This window comes from Chaetodon auriga, chromosome 15 (genome assembly GCF_051107435.1).
Source record: "Chaetodon auriga isolate fChaAug3 chromosome 15, fChaAug3.hap1, whole genome shotgun sequence".
Taxonomy (NCBI): Eukaryota; Metazoa; Chordata; class Actinopteri; order Chaetodontiformes; family Chaetodontidae; genus Chaetodon; species Chaetodon auriga.
In genome coordinates, this window is record NC_135088.1 from 19,064,201 (window position 1) to 19,079,396 (window position 15,196).

Below are 15,196 nucleotides of genomic sequence, written 5' to 3' on the forward strand. Positions count from 1 at the left end.
CCTTATTTACTTCAACAGTCTTTTGTGCAGTGACTTGTAGTCAGAGCAATAGTAGAATTATGTTCACAATCACAAAAATATCAAATGGTTATTAGCCTCTGCATTTAAAATATTATTTTGACCTCAGAGAAGTAAAAATAGTAATAATAGAGAAACTAGAGCTGTGTCCCAAAACCATACTATACTCTAGTCCTTAGCAAATTTTGAGTCTGTGGTGCGTTCACGCAGGAAAAGTGACAAAGTTTAGTCAAAACAGTCAGAACACAAAACTATTAAACGGAAAATTTAGTTTGTTCTTTGTATAGTCGCATTGCAAAAATATTGCTTCATTTCTTGTATGATAACTGCTAAAAACAGTGTATTATAAAGATTAGTATTAGCTTGGAATTGGGACACAGTTTACTTTATCCTGTGTTAATACTTTAACACAAGTCAGACAGAGAGGAGTCAGATGAGTCCTCACCTTTACTTTCTGTTGGTGGTGGTATATCTGCCAGGCGATATGGACATGCATGGCGCACCACTTCCCTGGTTTCTGTAGATACAAGACAAAAACATGGTGTCACAAGTTTAGTCTTTAACAAGAATGACAGTAAGGTGATTACTGTTACCAATTTATATATTCAAAAGTTGTGTGTGTGAAGTGTGTCAAATATTTACACCTGTAACTGTTTTATTGAAAACTCAGATATATCCACGCTGGCACAATAATATGGAGGCAAAGGAGGGCAAACAAAGGTAAATGTATTACATCAGCCAAAGTCTGCTGAACCACATTTACTGGTTATCATTTTGAACCCTCACACGATCAACTCTGCAATCGCACAACCATGTTGAATAATATCAACACAGCATACCCTCATCTCATTTGTTTACAGTGAAGTCATCTGAAAATGACATACGGATAACTTAAATATAGTACGTGTAGGACCTTTAATGACATATTATTTAAGATATGGTCTATAATGGTGATTCGGCATGTGTCAGAGGCAGAGTAATAATAGCTGAGATCTGAATGGTCTTGTTTGAGCAAAGTCTGACAACAGTGTTTTTGCATGCAGAGAGTGCACTGTTCTCCAAATTGAGCTTTGTTGTCATACAAACTAGCACTCAGCCCCCAAGCGCAGCACTCATTTAATTAAAGATACTATCTACTCCATTAGCAAAAACCCTTTATGACATCATGGCTGGTGTGTGTGTGTGTGTGGGAGAGGGGTACGTGTCAGGATGCAGAGGGCGCTGCAGGGAGTGAGCACTCACCCTGAGAATGGGCCGAAATGGATCCGTTAGCTAAAGGAGGGAGAGGGGGGGAAAGGTTGTTATTTTGCTGTCAATCAAATCACCTCTAATTAGTCTGTGTGTGGCATTCATTATGACACAAATTAAAATGTTAAAATTTCCCTTTAAAATTAAGCATTTCAGGGGTAATTAAGACATGAATGTTAAACAGTGTGTGACCCTCTCCATACAAACAAATATGGCACTTGAGAAGAAGACAGGAACACACATGCAGCCGGTCTGCGTCGTCTCCAAACTAACTGCATATGAAATCTTTACAATGGCATAATTTGGTGCTGAAAACCTCCTGATTCAAAGGCTTATATAACATTTACAGAGGGTCTAAAGGTTACCTCTAACGCCTCTAGTGTTGGTTGTTTGTGTGTGCGCTCTTACCCTGGGGTCCTTCTGTAAGAATGTGTGTGGGACGGCTCCAGGTCTTGTGGACACATCGAGTGGATTAGAGGTCTAGAGAGCACCAGACACACATCAAAACCAGATTCTCTGAAAATAACTCCTGTTTTCAGCTTGTCTGTGTGTGTGAGAACGTGGGAGTGCGGTGTCGTCCCTGCGTGTCTTACCTTGGGCTGAAAGGCGCCCTGCAGCGAGCCGAAGGGCCCCGTCGGGGGGATGACGGGGGGAAGGCCAGACATGGCCGGTGGGTAGGAGTGGAAGAGCTGAGGAGGAAAAGAGGCAGAGTAGGTGTTAGGATGATTCGGTCTGTCAATGAAATGCAGGACAGCAGCTTGGTAAGGCAGTGGAGATGGAAAAATGGGTCATAGTGACGGATGAATCTCTACATTCAGTCTTTTTTCCATGTTCTAAGACTGCTTAGACGGGGAATTGCCTACATGTTTCACAAACTGTGAGATTCTATAACATTTTCCTGCTCATCCCCACTGGACTTAAATAAGAGAAAACACTCCCTTTGATATGAAAACTAGAATGTTGTAATACAAGCAAAACACATGTAAACCAAACAAGTGCTCAAGGCTTCCATAGAATTATCCTGTGGAGAAACATATGTAATCAGCTGCTCAGTATAATTGTTGCTGTCACTCATATTAGCCTTATTGGAGCTGAGAATGTTTTCCATGTTTCTGAACTTGCTGCTTATGTTGCTTTAATCATGGATGGTGCAACAGATTTATTTAAACATGGGTTACCAGGATGAGTTATTTGAAGCGCTTGAGGATATGCTGTGAGGTTTTAAATGCAACTTGTGTCTCCCTGTGCATCATGTTTTATAGAGAGGAAATGGCTTCGGGGTATTTGCTGCTGCCATAATAACAACAAGGAAATAGGAAGAATCAGAAATGAAGCACTGAAAAACAAACTAGCAACATGCTGCAACATCTATTTGACCCAGGGTTGGTCTAATACAAAAAGATTATTTTTCTGATATTAAAATCTTCCTCGCAGCTCGGAGGAACAGTTTGAAGAACAAATTACACTTGTGCAGGCACACACAGCAGGCGTCTGGAAGCTTCAGCAAAAATGGTAGTAGAGATGGGTCCAATGTTTAAAATAAGTCCCCTTTAGTGAATAAGAATCATGAGCAAGCCACTGCTGTTAGCAGACAAATACAAATGAAGAGCAGCAAGCAAGACAAAGATATATTATTCCTCTGGCAATAACGCGGTCTCTTCAGGAATGCAGCCGCCGTCTCTTTCTGTATTAATTTCTATGCACAACAATTTCACCGTTACATGCATGCACAATAAATCTTGTGCTCTGAGATTTCAGAATCCAGCACTGTTTCACTAATTATAACATTTGCTGGGGCTGAAGGGTGAAATGGTGCAGCAAGGATGCTCACAGTATCCATTATGAAATGGATGAGCGATCGTATGAAATCTGCCTCACACACACAAACACAAACACACACACACACACACACACACACAGAGCTACAACACCCACTCGCATGGGCATGAATGGTATAATGGGCAAGCAACAAACTGCTCTGCAGACAGATAGTACGCAGTCCGGAAACTCACACTGTGTCTGTAGAAGGGGTCAACTTTAGTTGGATATTTCTCAAACTGTAGGAGAAACGAAAAAGAGCTAAGTACAAAGATGTAGAGAAAACACAACAACCTACACATGTATACTGTCACAGGGTTGAGACTGGCCTCTTTCGGGGTCATTTCAGGCCAACACAAAATGCATCACAAACTGTATTTCAGGACTAACAACATGCTTACAGATTGAGATCGTGATTCTAAAATGTCAACTAAGATTCAAAGTTCAACCACTTCCCAAACCAGACTGTTTTCATCCTCCCCTTCTCATGATCGTCTGAAGACCTTGTAAACTAGCGTGGGTTCTGTGTCTCATTTGGTCTCCTTTTAGTGGTGCGGCGCAGGCTTAGGGCGAACATTTCCCTAGTCAAGACTAAACACTGCAGCCATAAAGAGGCTTTTTATGGCCTCATTAGCTGTCAGAGGCCTCGCCATGCTGCCTTTGAGGTATCATCAGAGCCAAGTGAACTCTCTATGGGCCAGGCAGTTATGAATGTGTGTGTGCGTCTGTGTGTTTGTGTGAGTTTTAGGTCCAGCCACCCATTGCCTGTGGTCTCCCCAACAAACAGCGGGGCTCTTAACACAAGGCATTTGCCAGTAATGAAAACCCCCAAATGGGACCAAATGATGTCATTAAATTCAGAATGAATTAAGTGTATTATGTTCTGAAAGCTGGCTCTGAAGTTAACATGCTTTAGGCAAGTTATTGCCAATTTAGAAAATAACGGCGACTCAAGTCTGGAGTCCTAGAGTATGCCAGGGAAAACACTAGAAAGGCTTTCTGGGAGAATAAAGGCATCATTGTGGCGTGGATGGACACACATGGTCATCGTTGAAAGGCCGTCACAGAAACCCACAGGTCCCTACAGCGTGCTGCTCACACACATGTCCAACTGTGAAAATCCTCACTCTCACAACCACAAGGTGAAAACACTTTCTGTGCCATGCCCACCCAATCTTCTACACATGTAAAAGTCATTATCAGAAGACATAAAAACATTTTAGCTACGGTGAATCCCCCCCCCCCCACCCGTTAACACCCTCCACCCTCTCCATCCCAACACAGTTGCGCTCTACTTATCCTCACATTTCTGGCAGGGGTACGCACCATGGTCGGTGCTGGGGTGGGCATGATGGCGTGGGGGAAGGGTGTGAAGGTGTGCTGGTGGGTGTGCTGGTGGGTGTGTTGATGCTGATGCTGGTGCTGATGCTGGTGCTGGTGGAACTCGGTGCGCAGGTAGGGTGGAGGGCCCAATGAGGCACCGCGGTCGGCGCTCTGGGAGGCCAGGAAACGGGTGTTGAGCTCCTGGCGCAGAAGGTCTTGCTCTAGAGGAGCAAGAGAGAGGGGAGGATTAGGACTGGGTCTGTTAGTGAGGGGAAGGTAATTGTCAAGGCATCTCAAGCTTTTTCTTTCACAACAGATCCTGAACATACAAATTCAGTATTCCTCATTTTGCTGGGTCCTTCTGGAATCCCCTAAAAGACCCCTTTGGGGCCCTGCAGTCCAATGTGAGAGCTATGTATGTCATTAAAAAGGAAGCCATGTCAAAGTTCTGTGATTATCGGCAAGTCGTTTTAAATTTAAGCAAAGCTGGAGATGATTAGAGCTGTCTGACTGCTGGAACAGTCGAATGCTGTGATTTGATACACTACAGCCCCTTTGAGACAACAACATCTGTTGTTCTAATAACCTCTGTGCAGCCCGTGGAGAAAGAACGGATTTCAAGAAATCATTGGCTTTTCTTCTAAATCCAACAAAACCTGCCTTCAGAGATTACATCTCCTCCAGAGTAACCTTATCCTTCCTATTCCAGAGTGACTCACTACAATATTTTCTGCATTCACTTCAAGCTTTATTGGGCTGGGAGTGGGGGTGGAATTTTCTCTTCATAAAAATTTCATTAGTATCTTTTGAACAAAATCCAGCTTGCTCCGTTCCATATTGACCAAATTGATTTCTTGCACACGAGCACCATTCCAGGTGAAAATGGAAGTTCTGGGAACGTTGCTAAAGGCGAGGCCCCCTCCTCTTCCCACACTGACCCTGACATTTAGCTCAGCAGCACTGTGCGGAAATGTGCACAGGGTCTGTAATAGCTTTTGCAATGTGGCTTGACTTGCTGGTGGATATTACTGGTGTGTAGAGAGTCGATCAATCAGAGCGTGACAGACAGAGTGTGAACTTGAACTGTCCACACGGCTATAAACACACAAAACCTCAGGCATGTGGTACATGTGGATTATTCTTGGACTCTTGGACTTGTTTGTTTCTGCAAATAATCACCAGGGTAACATTCTGTCTGTCTCTGCATATCAAATGCTTCCAAATCAGTTTCTGCTCTGCAATGATTCCTTTTGTACTTCTCATATGTTTCGACTTGTCTTAGCACCTCACAGAACAAAGGCTAAAAGGAGAGTCTGCATTTTGTTCCATGAGCTGAATGTGCAATCCTCTGCCACACCAGTTGGAGGTGATGTGGGCATGTTTGTAAGCAACTACGATGTTTACCTGAGTAGGCACTCCCAGCAGCAGGATGTCCGGGTACTGGCAGGGTGCTAGACGTAAGTGGTGGTGGTGGAGGCAAGGCCGCTGGAGGAGCGAACATATTGGGGTGATGTGGGTGTGGCGAGGACTGCAAGGCAGGGGGAAAGCTATGGGGAGTGTTCTGGTTAGCAGCCAAGGGCAGAGGAAAGGTGGAGGCTGCTGCTGCGGCCGCCGCAGGAGCAGGCGGGTGGTGGGGGAGGTGCAAGGAGGTAGCAGGGGGCCCGTGGGGCTTGGCGCCTGGGGTGCTGCTCCTGCTGCTGCTGTAAAGAGAGAGCGGAAAAACAGAGAAAGACAGAGAAAGGAGCCAGGTTAAGCCAGGCGTGATCAGTCAAAATTAACACTTGTTCCTCCACATCCCCTCATCTCCATCTGCTCTGACGTTCAATTCCCAGCACAGTGTTTTCACACCTCAACTGTCCTCCATTTACAAACGCCTCCCTGCCTCTCTTGTGCTTCACAGAATCCAGGGCAAACATGATCCGCGAAAACATCACATTCACAACACCCTCGGATGCAAATAAACCACCGCTGGCAAGCATAACAGAATGAGCATCTGTCTTTGAACAGCTTCTGTTAAGGCACTTCCTCCAGAGCCAGGTAGTGAACATGTGCATCGGAAATGGGATGAGAGGGAGAGAGGGTGTGTATGCATGTGTAAGCAAACAGTCTTTTGTAGTGTGTGTGGGTTTTCCCTGGGGGCAGTCACAGAGCCTGCGTCTCCACAGCTCCACACACTAAGCCTAAAAGCTCATTTGCAGCGCTCGCTCTTCGCTGTGGGCCCCGGCCGTGATTATTCATAGTAGGTGCCAGGCCCTGTTGGCGCACTGGCAGGCTGGCAGGGCTGGCACAGAGAGAGGGAGGCGAAGCCAAGTCCTGAGAGCCTGCAAGGCAGCGCTGTTGTTGGGACTGAGTGGGTTCTGAAGGAGCTATCCTGGAGTCTTAAATTAATGGAGAGAGCCTCATAGGCCTTAGTGCTTCTCAACAGATATAGGACACAACAGACAAAGCTAAGCCCCGTGCCAGGTCTACTGTCTTTTTTTAATAATATAAAAAATTGTGTGTTCAAACACATCGTGATCACACTAAAGTAGAAATCCACTGGGTATTCTTGATAAGTTGAGAACATTAACAGTCCAGTGAGTATTTCATTTTTTAAGGAGGAATATCACAACTTTGAGCCCATTTTCTTCATGTTCTCATGCACAAAAAAAAAAAAAAACACATAAAAAGTATGGTACTGATTCAAAGTTGCACTACACTATGGTGCATACAGGCAGTACAACTGATGAGGGCTGGAATCTATATAGTACCACTGACAATGTCGGTGGCTAATGAATCAGAGACACTCAGGGCGCAGTGTGGCCCTTTTATTCTGTACTTAATGCTCAGTGCTGCTGTTTGGCTCAGGGACTTAAAGCTCTCCCTGATAACAATTTACATACTGATCATGCGTCATGTGTACTTTAAGCTCAAGAGATATTTTATATTTTCAAGTGTGGGTGAATGTAGAGGTTTTGTCTGTACTTCACTGCATGCAATTTTCTGCATCAGAGCGCATGAGGACATGAGAGACTGCAACTGATCTGTCCATGTGTGAGGGTGTTTGTTACCAGCCTTACCTGTGACCGTTGAGGTTGAGACCGTTATAGGCAGAAAGGGGCCGGGGGTGGCAGCGTGATGGGGGCCGGTGGGGCCCTGCTTGACTGGGGTGCTGTTGGTGAGGGTGATGGGTGGGAAGGGCAGGTGATGGCGGGTGTGGGTGAAGGCTGGGTGTCGGTGGAGGACGGGGGTGGGACAGCAGATCAGGCTGGTGCTGGGGCCGGGGAGGGGGGAGTGGCGAGGGCTCTTGGCCCTGGGCGAGAGGCAGGGCTGCGGGCGTCTGAGGCCTGGCGAGAGCCTCTGAGCGTGGGGGCAGGTGTGTGGAGGCCGGAGCCTGGGTAGGGCCGTTTGGCTGGGTCCGACGAGGGGACAGGGGCTGAGGGATGGACGGCTGGGGCTGCGGCTGGGGCAGGGGAAGGGGGAGGGGGAGGGCTTGGGGGGTTTGTGGTTGACTGGGGGTACTGGGTGCAGGGGGTTGGGGGTCCCTGCAGCTCTCCTGGCTCCTCTCCTGACTGCGCTCTAGGCCTGACACCTTGAGGAGGCCTGGGCCATGAGGCTCCTGGCTGCCATTGGTGGAGAGCACATCGATGCCAAAATCTGGAACTGTGAAAAACAGAAAGAGAAAATTGGTGTGAAAAAACTGCTTCTCCAACAGCAATGCCTAGTTTCCAAGCTGGTGGTCCATTTAAAAAAAAAAAAGTTAGAAACAAAAAACCAAGAACCTGCTGAAAGTCAAAACACAAAGCTTATGTGCATGTGAAAGCAATAGGCCTTATGAAAGCTCTAGTCTCTCTGCCATCTCTTCTGCCGTGCGTAGTGTGTGCACTCTGAGCTGCCAGACAGCCCCATAAACACACACTTTTTCCTTCTCATGCAGACACGCCCTGCTGGGGTTTGCAGCTGTGCCAGCACAACCACCGATTCCTGAGCCCTTTCACACAGCCTCTAACACCGTCCCTGGGGACAAACTACACAGCTGAAATGTGTTTTGCTTCTCCAGGCTAAATCAGTTTGTATCATGCACAAAACAACATCGCCTTCATTTCAAGGTTATTTTTTTATTTTTTATTTTTTGCCTGGATGACAAACGAACTGGAGCTGAATATGCAAATTGTCTGGCCTCTGTAGGCTGCAAGACCATTTGATCCAGCTCCTGAGGCAATATATGTATGTATGTATCTGTGTGTGTGTGTGTGTGTGTGTGTATAGACAAATGATTATTTTGTTTTTTGTTGAAGTAAAAGGCAAACCAGTGTGCCTAATTTGGTTTGGGGGGACACTTCGCAGTGATGAAAAATCATTACATGCTAAACTGGATGAGCTGCAAGGACAAGTGTGCTTGGATAAAGGTAAGGCTCGTTGGTGGTACCCAACAAGCAGCTTTCACAAGACCACATTCTGACAGAGACAGTGTTACGTAGGCAAGTTTTATGGTGAGCGAGCTAACAGCTAAGAAGCTGAAACCTCATCCAGAAGGAGAATTTGTGGAGTGCCTTGTTGCTGCTGTGGAGACGCTAACACCAGACAAAGTAAAACTGTCAGTTTGTCTGGAATAATTCACAGAGATGAAGGGAAACCTGTTGTGGTGATGGCAAGTGTCTGTGTGAGCTGACCTTCATGGTAAATGTGAGCTAAACTTAAAGCTCCAGCAGCTTCTCAGCTCTCTGCTTTCAAATATGAAATCATCTGAAGTGAAATTAAAGCTGTGGTAAGTGCAACTGGAAAGAGGAAACACTGTGCGTTTTCCTACTCTGTAACTTTGACATCTGAATATGGTGCTGAGTGTGAAAGCTCCTTTGGGTATTTGGTGAGAGGTTTCAGGACATGAAAAGTAAACAAAACCAACTGAACATATTTGCTGCCCTGTTTAACATGGAACCAGCTGATGTTCCTGACAACTTTCAACATGAAGTCACTGAGGTGCAAAGCAACAACGAGTTCAAAGCTACAGCCAGTACAACAACCTCCCTCCGCTTGACCTCTGTAAAATGTATGTACGTCCTGAGAACTTTCCCATTCTGAGAAGACATGCACTGAAGTTTGCATCTCTGTTTGGGACCACTTGCCACTGTGAGCAGCTCAAGACTGACTGACCTAAACCTGGAATATTTGGTACACTGGTACATTTGCATAGATGCAGACACTTCACAAGTGTTAATTTGCCAACGCCTTTCTTCTCTTTCACTTCTCCACATACAAACTGCACAGTTATTCTTTAATACTATTCATCTTCGGAAACACTGGTGTTTGTTCTTGACCATATGCAAACTAGTCATATTAAAGGACACCGCAGGATAACAACACTGCGCTCATTAATTCATCTTTGCATATAGCATGAAGGGCGGGCACGCATTTCGCTTCTGACAAGGTGAGAATTAATTTTGTGGACTTTCAGTAATTGCCAAAAACGAGCAATTACCTGCCATTAGAAGGCCTGGTTGAACTCCATTATGTCCAAAGTGTTAATTAAGCCATAGAATGAATAATAACTACTGCACAATGTTGTCACACGGAACAATAGCGAATGCGCTCCGTCCAGGGTATTTCTCTGCAGGGACCTCCTCCTACAGAACGGTGCTCCCACATCAGCAGTCAGCTTGACTGCTCCAGAGGCAGAGAGGCTCATGGGGGATGACAGTGCATACATAAACTGTAATTAACTCTCCCTGGGCCAGGGGGGGGGGGGGGGCAGGAGTGAGGGCTCCTCCTCCCCCTTGGGGAAAGCAGCTAAATCCTTCACCTGCCAAAGAGGTGTAGATGGGACACAGTTCCCCTGGGCAGAGCTGCAGCCTGTCACAGCGGGCTTCCATCTCCCTGACACACTACTCCCTCTAGACCAGCTCCACTGGGAGCAGGCTGAGCTAACAGGGCTCTACAACCGCCTTTGTCCATTAGCATTAAAATGCTAAGTGAAGTATTAGCAGCCCCAGGTGCATGTGATATTATAGTTAAGGGTCAGGGGAGGTAATTCTTGATGCAAAATCACAATCAATATCTACAATAACAGCTATTGACTCTGTGTGGGAGAGCTTACTGGGACACCTGCCAGCCCGTCAGAGACAAAAGGCACACTATGCCGGGCTTAAGTGCTATTGTAATAGTCTCTCTAAGTTGTCTTTGGGCTATCACAAGAAGAAAGTCCTCCAATAATGCAGAGAGGTGATAGTTTTCAAAGCTAACTAACCCTTACAGAGAAACTATTTCTGTCCTTTGGTAGCCTGCGCACAAAACACATCCCCGTTCAACACTGACGTGCATCAATGAACAAGAGAGCCCCGCAGCCCTTAAATCCATCTCCCTCATCCATGTCAATCTTCTCCACTTACAAATGCTATTACCGGTCAAGAGAGACTGCTGCTGGCAAACAACTTCACCGCAGCAGCCGGGGAGAGGAGAAATTCCCAATTCTCAAGCCTCCCGCTGCACCTGTCAGTCCCTGAGGTCCACGGCTTGTTTTGAGAATGTGCTAACATGTTAAAAAGAAGGTGTCTATTCTGGTCATAATGAAGACTCAAGGGCCAGGCGGTGCAGGGAAGAAGAAAAGAGGAGTATACACCAGCCTCCCTCCCGCGAGGGTTCATTTGTCAGTCTTTTTCATCCCTGGAAACAAATAAGCGCAATTCCCCCTTGAGTTACTCAAAACATGGAGTGCTGCTGTTTCTCAATGTTTTAGTAGTATTTGAGTTTCTAACTAGTACGTGTTGCTTGGTGGAGCGTTAGAGTGGAGAATGAGGCCTTTGGGTGTGTGTGGGTTAGTCAGGGAGGCAAAAGCTAGAGGCCGGATTAAAGAGGTGAAGAGGGTACAGGAGGGCTTTGTGTGGGTCAGATGGGTGTGTGTCTGTGTAGGAAAGCCATTCATTAAGGCTGGATGTCAGGGGACCCAGCGAGGGGCTTAGGGGGATAACTCATTATCCCAGGGTGAGCCATCTCCTACTCACAGTGCATTAGTTGCACACACCAACACTCTTGATTTGTATCTCTCTTCATGGTTACAGCTACGCTGCAGCATGTAATCATTAGATAGGCTACAACTCTGATCTGGCTCAACTGAATATAACATAAAACATGAAAATCTAACACAGTATTACAAACGTGGATGAAAAACCTCCAGCCTTTAAACATTTTGCTCATAAACTGCTATTCAAAATGAGATAACAGCAACGCTAATTGGTATGCAGGCCTGTTTTTCATCTCACCTTTGTTGTTACTGTCCTGCAGTGGACCACAGCCCATTAGCATCATGCAGCTGTATTTACATTTTTTAATGTGCTGCTTATATCACACACAGCCTGCAGGGTTAATAGACCTGTGTATTGGTTGGTTAATGGTCCTTCATCAGCAAGGTGTTTGGACTGGTGCAGCCACGTGCGAGACAAATGGCTCAAACCTCTGAACCAATCTTTGCACAGTGCTATGAGCCACAGAGGGAGTGACAGGAGGCCTGGCAAAGTGAGACGCAGGGCTTTATTAAGTTTAATGTGGTGTTAGGTCATTACTGCAGTACATAAGGGGATTAATTTAGCATATTATATTTCAATGTCATCCCTGGATACATCCTGGCCCATATAAATGATTAACAAACAAGCTCCAACAACATCATCTTTTTAAAGCACGACTGACAAGCCAGCACCTGTCCTCCTGAAAAATACATTAGCAGCCATCTCAGGCCAAAACCACTTTGCTAATCTTTCTCTCTCTCTATCATGTGAGTGTGGGTGGATATGACAGCCTACACCTTGGCCTGAAGACATCCTGACAAATTGATGGCTGTTGAGACCTCTGCGACATCCCAAGCCTTCTCTCCTTGCCGTCACCCCGTCCGTCCCATCCTCCTCAAAATAGCGCCTCAATGCATTTTAAACCTTCACACTCGTTTATGGGATTTCATCCAGACAGGGGTCGCCTAGCTCCAATCACACAAAACCAACAACTAACACATAGCAGGAGCCACGAGACTGACAGCTGAGCCACAGCCGCTGCGTCTACATCTGAGTTGTGAGGTGAAATGCAGAGAGCGCTGAGTCTGACGCACTGATGCCAGTGCCTCTGTGTCGAGGCCGCTGTCAGGTCAGCTCGCACTCAAGCTACCACGAAGCAGCACGAATGAAAGTACCTTGTGATCATTGATGATTCTGTAAGGTCTTTATCTGCAAAGAATCTTGTTACCACAGTTGTCAGATAATGTGGTTAGTGACTGTGCTTAAGTACTAGAATAAATGCACTTTCTTGTAGTAGCAGTGTTTCATCCCTGTCATAAAATACATTGAATTATGCATACATAATAAAAAAGACAAAAATCCATGAAGTGTAACTAATGAATATTACACGAAGATGACGGAACTGTTACTGGGCAACAACAACAACACATGAATACTTACTGTAGCTTATGAAAGTTTGTCAATATCTGTGCTTGTTTCCCTCATGATGATTACCAATTTCAGGTCATTGCCTTCTGGTCTTTTATGTACCAACACTGTAACCTGAGTCTTAATGAAGTGAAGGTGCAACGGCACAAAAGGTAATAACGGATAATGCCTGGTCAGAGTTATTGTTCTGGAGGCTGCGAGGGTGCGACAGCTGTACGACTGTTGAGAGCATCTAGGAAACAGGTGCTAACAGGGAGGGAGGGAGGGCAGCCTGCTCTGCATTATGGACTGTGGGGCACCAGATGATGCAAGGGCAGGTAACCCCTGGGTGCTGACTACAGGTCTGTGCTGTACCAGTGTCATGCTGCTACACAAGATGTTACTACTGTCATCTGGTGGGGAGGCAGAAAGTCACATGGGCAAGCAAGAGACTGTTGATGATTTTTACAGAACTGGGGTTTGTTCTTGTAACCAGAGTCTACAGCCATGTCAGTGGCTTGTGAGGCTGTATTTGTGCACAGTGGTGCTTTGTACTGAATGCTAATGTTAGCAGTCTAACATATTGATTTTTAGCAGGTGTATGTTTCCCACGTTCAACATCTTATGGTGAGTATGTTAGTATGCTAACAGTTATTAATTAGCACTGAACAGAAACTGCAGCAGATGCTGATATTATTTCTGTAGGTACGTAGTCACCAACAAAAACAGTGGATGAATAAAAGAATAACCTGATGATGGCGCTAGATGAAAAGTTAAGGGATCACCAAAGTTTGTTCAGTTCATCCTGTGGGAATATGAACATCTGGATGAAATTTCATGACAATCCACCCAATGGCTGTTGAGACATTTCACTCAAAACCAAAAATCCATGCAATAATCTTGAGATATTTCAGGCTCGACCAAAGTGGTGGACAGACTGACCAAGATTGCCATCAATGGCGCCATGTTGTTACAGTGTAGCTACAAAACACAAGAATATATTTCCATACATTCTCTAACGACACATGGGCGGTGGATGTTATAAGGAAATTTGCTGTGCTGACTGGCAGCCCAGAAGCTGCACCATGGCAGCATACAGCTTGCTGTGAATGGGGATGGAAAATGTAAACTCATGGCCAAACCTCTCACAGATCACAGGGCTCTTTCAGAGGCAACAGCCTTACCACGCTCCAGCCGAGACAATGCACTTGCTGTACCACGATGCCAGTGGATCATAAACAGATTAATGTGGTATAGAGAGAGCCTTTACAATACTGCGAGGGCTTGTGAGGCTAAACTCGCTGCAGGTACAATGGTGGCGTTGTTGGGAGGAGGCCATGTTTGTCTGCCCTTCACTGTGTCCTCTTTTCTCCGCACACATCATCATCCTGCTTCTCCTCAGAAAACAGAAAAATAAACAAAGGGAGGCAGCCTGTTTGCTCAAGTTGAATCAATTAAAATGCACACTGTGCTGAACGAGGATTCACGGCCCTCATTGAAATTTCCATCTTGCATTGGTGTGTCTCAGTAAACATTAATTACAATCAGGATCTCCCTCTGTGCTTGGCTGGGCTTTCAGAAGCTGGCTGAATAAAATATCAATCCAAAATATTCAGTCTCCAGATATGAGAATATTTCGAGACAATTTTGACTCAGGCCATAGTCTGGAAACCATTTTGTCCCTGGGAGAAAAAAAAAAAAAAAAGGGAAAAACACCGCAAACGCGCTCCTCTTCTAGCTCCATATTTTGTTTGACAACAAAATTAGAGTTGTAATTGAGCAGCAAGTGTTGAGAGTGGTCTGACCCTAGGAGTGGTTTAGACAGCGTATGCTCCCCAAAGAGCTCCTCGGTGAGGGACCGGGCGCTGTTTATTTGTTCTTAATGAAGCCTGGAGTCGCATTAATGGCAGACATCTTTAACAGATCTCCCTCCCACACAGAGGAGAACAATAAACAGCTGGCTGCTAGTTTCTGTCAGAGCTCGCTCGCACTCGTGTCCTCACTTGCACATGCTCATAAATGTCTCAGTCGCTGAGACCCACCAGGCCAATACTTAACGCGCTGTCTTTCCTCTTTCTCTCCACGCTTTTGTATTTACAGCAACTTGCCAGTTTATGAGGAACAGCTACACATTATAATGCAGTCCAATACAATAGCCCTTCAATGAATACTGCCTGTGAGAAACTTCCTATGTTCACACACTCAGGAGAGTCTGTCTTCCTGCAGCACTTCTCCTTCTCTGGAAACTCAGTGGAATACACTGGAGTTCACATTAGTGGATGACATCTGAGCTCTGCTCCCACGTCTGAGGGATTGGAAGGTGTCTTGAGATCCCTGATGTTCTAATACTCCTCTCTGGTGCCAATGTGGAGACAGTCCATGTCGCTGAAGTCTGCACATTAACC

General features: G+C 45.7%; 1 protein-coding gene across 6 annotated transcripts in view; it reads right to left on the reverse strand.

Annotated features, from left to right (window-relative positions):
- auts2a (activator of transcription and developmental regulator AUTS2 a) overlaps positions 1–15,196 on the reverse strand; it is a 294,064-nt gene that overhangs the window by 5,400 nt on the left and 273,468 nt on the right. For 5 of the 6 annotated variants that reach the window (XM_076751193.1, XM_076751191.1, XM_076751189.1 and 2 more), the window contains 8 exons: positions 7,467–8,049; positions 5,812–6,107; positions 4,390–4,628; positions 3,279–3,323; positions 1,860–1,955; positions 1,675–1,746; positions 1,261–1,290; positions 464–535 (listed from right to left, as the gene is read on the reverse strand). In XM_076751193.1, coding sequence (XP_076607308.1) covers positions 464–535; positions 1,261–1,290; positions 1,675–1,746; positions 1,860–1,955; positions 3,279–3,323; positions 4,390–4,628; positions 5,812–6,107; positions 7,467–8,049 — 1,433 coding nt within the window. The remainder of the gene's footprint in view (positions 1–463; positions 536–1,260; positions 1,291–1,674; positions 1,747–1,859; positions 1,956–3,278; positions 3,324–4,389; positions 4,629–5,811; positions 6,108–7,466; positions 8,050–15,196) is intronic. The other variant, XM_076751192.1, reaches the window with a different exon arrangement.